The 7,319-nt window shown below is 35.2% G+C and overlaps 1 protein-coding gene across 1 annotated transcript in view; it reads right to left on the reverse strand.

The window, feature by feature from the left end:
• The window catches only part of LOC103476998 (uncharacterized), a 51,047-nt gene extending 45,203 nt beyond the window's left edge, over positions 1-5,844 (reverse strand). The window contains 13 exon segments of the mRNA XM_081612444.1: positions 49-140; positions 264-363; positions 1,334-1,480; positions 1,735-1,850; positions 1,958-2,075; positions 2,221-2,323; positions 2,407-2,494; positions 2,568-2,647; positions 2,716-2,804; positions 3,502-3,590; positions 4,151-4,313; positions 4,581-4,779; positions 5,630-5,844. Of these exon segments, the coding sequence (XP_081468570.1) occupies positions 49-140; positions 264-363; positions 1,334-1,480; positions 1,735-1,850; positions 1,958-2,075; positions 2,221-2,323; positions 2,407-2,494; positions 2,568-2,647; positions 2,716-2,804; positions 3,502-3,590; positions 4,151-4,313; positions 4,581-4,779; positions 5,630-5,829 (1,584 nt within the window). The 5' untranslated portion in view covers positions 5,830-5,844.
• Positions 5,845-7,319: the final 1,475 nt, after the last annotated feature.

A 7,319-nucleotide genomic window follows, 5' to 3' on the forward strand; every position in this document is an offset into this window, starting at 1 on the left:
TGAAAGCATGCCCATTAACAAGACATAGATTTAAAGAATGTTTCTCACGAGGTATGTGATGTCACAATGTCTATCCTGGTTTTCAAAATTAAGATTAATTTTCATGTTTTCTCCCAAATTCACGAGTGTTTTGTCCAGACCTGCAGTCAGACATTTCAGGTGTTAAAGTGGGACAACCAAGAGAAGTAGAAACCCATGTATTTTGTATGTTACTGATATTACCATGGTCAGAGTTTATTAAAATATGTCTAGAAATCACTTACCTATGTGGATGTAATTGTTGCTTTCTTTTTGGTATGGGTAGGCTGTCATGTTGACTGATGCTTGTCTTTCAGAAGGGATTTGAGGAACATCTGTCCTTGCCTAAAATTAGACAAGCATTTAAAGAAAGGAAAAACAAGTAATTGACAGACTTAACCTGTGATATTATAAAATAGGGAAGAAGAAACTGGTTTCTGGGACTATGGACACAGCTATACTTGTTTCGCTGTCTTTACTACAAGTCTTCTACGTCTTAAGTGAGCGGTGTTTGACCAGCCAAAAACCCTCCGTTTATGCACATGAAAATTTGAATGTGCACTCATCTCAGCACATTTGTTCATATAGCTTCAGAGTTTTATTCTCAGCAAAAATGTAGCCTTTTGATTAGGCCAGCTGAGATCCAAACCTGGGCTCAAGGCGAGCTAATGTTAGGTGGGCCACCAGTTGTAGCTAGTTGAGACAATTGATACTGATTGTTCAAAGACATTACTTGCACTTGATTCTGTTGCATCCTTCCTCATTTTCACCTAATCCCCCTGTAGCCCGCAGAAAATAATAATAATAATAATTTAAAAAAAAACTAAGAGAAAACTACATTTATTGCAGCTTTTATAAAATATTTGCATTACTATCATGATGTAGTAATGACAATGGACCCAAATGCAGCAAGGCAGAGACGACCTGTGTCTGTCTTTCTGCTTTGGGGGAGTTTAAAGCAACTATCACCAGAGCAAAGCACTTTAAGTCACTGGCATACCTTCAGTTGGCTCATGTCCTAAAATAACAAAATTGTTTAGGATTGACCTATAGATTTTGAAAAGGCTTCACAGCAGCTTCTGTCTTAAAAAAAAAAAAAAAAGAAGTTCAAGTAGTTAAAAATATATGAAAGAGATGACTAAGAATTTATACAATAAATAAATAAATAAATAAATAAATAAATAAATAAATAAATAAATAAATACAAGGATGTCAGGAAATTATTTCACAAAAAAAAAAGCCAAAAGCCAAGCAGGTCAATTCCATCTTTTCACTACAGAAGAGTTATTTGACATGAAGGGTCCAAATGACTTACTGCAATAAATAGGAGATCTGAGTTGGCCACTGTATTGACGGTAAGCCTCGCTAATCCATTGGTTCCAGTTAAACCTGTAACTGACCCCGGATCAACTACCACAACCACACTTTTCGCTGGACTCTCATCAGGATTTAAAACTTCAACCTGTTAAGGAAAAAGAAAACCAATACTTGAAAGCATTGTTTTAACTTTTACAATTATGATTTTTTTTTAATCTTCAACACAGGTCAACTCTCTTAGTAACATGCAAAATCCTTTTACAGTTCTGCCAAGCTTATCACTGGTATTGCCACTAATGTGTCAGAAAGGCTTTCACTGATTAAGTAAAACCAACAAAGTTGTTTTTTTTTTGTTGGGGTTTGGGGGCTACACATTTGAGACATATACATGTTACTTACTGTTACATCAAACGATAATCCTGGTTTAAAATATTTGGGCGTTTTCTTAAAGCTGATGGTGTAAGGCGATGTGACAATCTTGATGCCTCCCAACTCAACTTCCACCAGTTCACCACCTATTTGCAATGTTTCATTATTAGTGAATCACTTAAACCTCCAAATACTGATCATGCGTAGCAAAAATTATTTCCAAAAATCTTTCATTTCCTCTCGTCATTCTTACCATTCTCTGTCAGTACACTTGCTTTTATAAATATAGTTTCCCCAACCAGGCTGTCCACATCTTTGATAGTGTTGATGTTCTCCTTTGTTATTTTGGCCTCTCCTTGGCCTTCAACAATCTAAAATGGAATGAAACATATTTTACCATCAAATATAATACCAAATAATATACCATTTTGGAAAGCCACTGTCTGTCATAAATCACATCAAAATTTGAATGGGATCCTAATTAATATTTGTCCAGAAAAGTCTAAAACAACTTACCGGAATTCTCTGGAGAGAATCAGAAATGCTTTTTTTCTGATTTTCATGCATAACTCCAAAAACCACATAGGCTGATCCATCCACTTTTTTACCAAACGTGTACCTGAAACCGTGAATAAAATAAAACAGCTTATTTTCAGTTACAGAGTAAGAAGTTCCTTATGTGTACCAATCAATTTTCCATACGTAGCTTCAATGCTGAATTTGAGTTCTTTGCTGTCCACATAGAAGCAGGGCTGCAAAGGCTTCACTTCCACCTCAAAACTCGGAAGCACTGTGAAAAGATCACTGCACATTTTATCGTTGTCTCCATTTGATGGCCACAGGTATAGCGACCCTAGACTTACCATATTCTTTAACCTCAAACTCTGACACAAAGCTCTGCGTGCTGGTGCTGAACTTTGCAATCACCTTCCAAATCCCTGGGCTACAGCAGAAGATGCACATCAATAGGCAGAGTAGATTATTTTTAACTTGCATCATAAGGTAACTTACCTTACAAGGTCACCAAGATGGTACGTTCCAGAGTGTATTTGTGAATTGAAAATAAAAAAGTCAGATTGTAACGTGGCGCCGTCAGGGGTCTAAATAGAAACATTAAATAAGCCATAGCAGGTATCATCAGTGTAAAAAACTCTTTCCTTCAGAAGCATTTCTGAAGGAAATTGTTATGTTATCCATTATTCTTACACAATAAAGCCATTCAATTTGCTAGAATATGAGTTATGATTAAGGTAATTTATCAAATTAAAAGTGCTTCTTGAAACAAATAACCTTCAAGTTATTTGTTCAATGTTTACAATTGAAAAGTAAACATACTTTTCAATTGCCCACATTTCTGAATGAAAAACGTTTTCAATAACATAATGTAATATTCTAATTCTAAATGTTGAATTTTAGTACTGCAGCAGACAGACATTAGCTGGAGATAGTAACCAGCAACCCTCCCAACCCCACTAGGGACAAGGGCGATAGAAAATAGATGGACATCATTATTAACAGAAATAAAGACTTAAAAGTCAGTCTGTATAAATAATCTCCATAATGTGTTTCACTTGGTGAATTAAGTTACTGAAACAAACGACATTTTTCTAATAATATTGTAATTCAATGAGTAGGATTGTATTACTGACTTGTACTTAAAACTAAGATACTCTTATAGTTACATATGTGACAGAAGTACTTGAGCTTTCTTGAATAATTAGTATGCATATGTGTTATGTTCAGTTTCTTAAACTTTGATATGGTTTCATATATTTAGTTTTGAATATAGTACAATACCACAATCTGAATGTTAATTAAAGCATCAGCTTCGGACGCTCTCTCCACCGGTTCCATGCCAGGCCTGATTGCAAACAATCTGTAGTTGACTGTCAAACAGAACAGAGGGCAGACACTTGTTTACATGTTTCATCACAATTGCACAACATTTCAGTTTGCTGAAAAAGCAAAAAGCATTTTCCTGTGAGAATAACTCTTCATTTCTAACGATAATAACTGTATGGTTTTTGAACGCAAGTCATTTGTTTTTTTAACTTCCCTTGTGTGTGGTAGTTTGTAGTTTTCTTGGCAATATCATATTACAAGGCTTCATTTGCATGTTAGGCAACACTAAGGCCCCCATCCTTCGTCCTGTCCACACCACAGGATGCAACGGCACTGAAAACGATGAATGCTGCGCTAATCAGTGACGCTCTAACGCAGAACGATTAAAAAAAACAAAACAAAAAAACAAAAAACCCGCTCCAAACAGTGCTATATTTGTTCCTTGTGAGAGTGATGCACATGCAGAATAGAGACAGAGACATGGACCCATGTCTCTGTTTTTTTTTTTTTTAAAGAACTCCCCCAGTAATTTATAAGCATTTTTGGAAGTGAACCATGGTATGAAAGATGGGGATAAAAGACATACTCCATGAGTAATACTTACCATTGCTATTGGGGGTGTAGATAGTTTTGTCAGTCTGGATGAAAATATAACCAGGCTCAAACGAAACCAACACAACTTTCTCCAGCAAACTGTCACCAAAGTTTGCTTGAAGGTAAACATAGTGCTTCCTCTTTGAGTCGATTTCAAACTCATCAGCAGGGATCTGAGAAACAACAGTAACCCGGTTAATTAAAAGTTAGATCATTTTTAAAAATCCGCTCAAAGGTAAGTATTAACTATTACAGAATTATGAAATATATACATTAGTAGATATAAAAAGAAAATAAATGCCTATTTTTTATACCAACATGAATGTTAACCGTGAAACACTTTGTAACAATTATGTAACAAAAAGATTACTTAAAATTTTATATTAGATTAAGCATACTAATGCTAATAAGCATACTAATGGGTTTTGATATGATTTTACCGTTATTCTTCCGAGATTCTGGAAATGTCCTTCTTTTGTAAGCCTCACATGTGTCGATGCTAATTTTTTTGCTTTTGTTGGAAAACTCCATGCAGCAATTTCAACAGAAATCTCTGTTTCAGATTCGCAGTCTTGAATTTCCACAAATATGTTTTCTGCTGCACCAACTCGCAACAAGTTGGGGGCGGACAAAACTTTCCTGTTGAGAAAAAAAAAGTAGGCAGAAGTTGTATAATAAACTATAAAGAAAAACTTTTTTTTTGTAAATTAATTCTTTCATTCCTGTTGAACAGATCCAACAGCTGTTTTTCAATTTAGAAGAAAACATATTCCATAAGAGGCTAAAACCAAATCTAAATTGAGTTTTACCCCAAATAAAAGGTAAATTAGAGTGTAATGTTTAACCTTCAGCATTTCAGGATTGAACATTATCTGGACTTAGATCCAATGGTAGAACGATGAAACGTTTCATCATAGCTCTGGACTTGGTCCGTTGCTTTATTTGCTTTGTCTGGTTCATGGAACCAAATAAAGCCTGAAATAGACAGTAAATGTACTGCCATTTTAGTGCAAACAGTACTTTGATCTGAGTGACAACGATGGAATCAAAGTTTAAGCAGCACTTTTAATATTCAATAATTAAAAATCACCTTTTTCGTTTTATGTAAAGTTTTCATTTGGTTACTGTAGGCAATGTTTACATTTTGCTGTTTTTAAAGCATGTTTGCTTCAATGCTATTGCAATGACAACACAATAAAAATTATGCAGACGCAACACTGTTGGGATAAGACGCTGCATTTGGCAAAAGCACACATCCACTATGTTTTGTCATGAACTAAAGCAAAACAAATTCTAAACAGGCTCTGAGACAATAAATACATTATTAACTGCAGCGAAGAATCAAATCAAGAGTCGAATGAGAAAGATCATCCCTGATTTACTATCGTGCACTGAGGATCATAACTTGAATGAAACGTTGGCTCATTTAATCTAAAAGCAACAAGTATCAATTATAGAAAAAAAGAAAAAGTTTTCCAGATATACTTACAAAGGAAATGCACTCGACTGAGAAGTCAGACAGGAAAAAGCCACCAGCAGGAGCTGTAGAGCAGAGAATCCCATCATTGATCCCATCTCTGCTGTGGCTACAGATCGCTGGTGTGCCTGTCTTTTATCTTCAGGCAGCAGGATCCTCTTCCTGCCTCTTTTACTTTGTCCAATTGAAAGACAGTTAACCAGCTTACGCATTTATAATTTGTCAAATGGTGAAGCAAGTGATGATCACTATAAAAAGGCACTCTGTTAGAGAGACAAACTGAACAACGGGCTATTTTACAGTATGATTGATTTATGTATATTAAGAACACTGGAGTGTTTTGATCTTCTACGTTGACGGGCCAAAACACAACATGATTGCACTGCACCAAACAGATTCTTTAAGACAGAATTTAAGATTGTTAAAAATATGTATTCTTTAAAATTAATTCACCAAAAGTATGTAGTATTTTTAATGTATATCTTTTTCAGCATTAGATTTACCTTAGATTGAGATAGGTGAAGCCTGAGCTTCACTTTTCACACTGATTCCAGATTCTTTGAAATCTGAGTTTTTCCTTTTTTAGTAAGATCTTTTGTACGATTTGCCTGGTTATAGAGTGAGGTGGGAATTTGTGTGTGCAGGGGGTGTTGTGCTGCCCGTGGTGCACTGCACCTTTAAAGAAAAAGGATTAATATGATAAGCTAGCAATTTGTCGATATGTTTATAATTGCATTTATAAGGTGAAGTAGCAACTAAAGCTGTCAGACATGTATTGGTGAAAAAGTTGAAATATTTATGTAAAAGCAAACAAAACCAGAAATATGGTAAGTTAGATAATTAAACTGTCAGGCTTTATGCGTTTCTGAGTTGTTTTTTCACATTTATTTGCTGATCAATATATTTGGTTGTTTAATCATTGTCAGGGTTTCATCGTTTCCTTAGAATGTGTACTTCTTTTGTTCAGTTTTTACTTCGTTTGCTTCACCAGCTACTTGAACTTTGATCCAACAAAGAAAGACAATAATATGACCAGAACAAATGTACCCAATTTAGACTAAGACATATGTCTTAGTCCAAATGTGTATGTTATGTACCCAAATTGAGGTGGTAAAATAATAAAACAACTTGACAAAATTGTCGTTTTGCAATTGTTGAATAATACTTTTGCTCTGTAATACTCAAGAATGTTCCTCGTGTTAAACCAATGTTTCCCAAGCCTCGTCTCGGAGCCACAGTGGCCCAGCTTCAGCACGCCAAATTTCAATTGATGGCTGATTAACAAAGTTTTGCTGAGCATAACTCATCTGGTTCAGGGTTGGGAAACACTGTGCTGTTTATATTAAATGGTCCATTTGAATTCTGTGAAGTTATCGGTAAAAACTCCCTTTCCAGTAGTAAAAAGGATATTAATGTGTGAGCTGCACCAGTACCCTCAACATTTGATTTTGTGACTCAGCAGGTTGTAAAATCCAGTGGCTTAGCGAGTCATAGCTATTTTGGTAGATCGATACAGCTGGCAGACTCAGTAAATACACCAAGACCCTAACAAAGCATTGTAGCAAAGTGAATTGTAACATGTTTATTCTGAGTGGATTTAAATTGCTAAAACAGACTATGTGTCTGAATCACTATAGGATCTGTTTAATTTCCAGAGCACCCAGTGACATGACATGTTCTTTCATACTTTTAGACAACTATT

The sequence above is a fragment of the Poecilia reticulata genome, chromosome 1 (assembly GCF_904066995.2).
Source record: "Poecilia reticulata chromosome 1, P_reticulata-male-v2, whole genome shotgun sequence".
Taxonomy (NCBI): domain Eukaryota; kingdom Metazoa; phylum Chordata; class Actinopteri; order Cyprinodontiformes; family Poeciliidae; genus Poecilia; species Poecilia reticulata.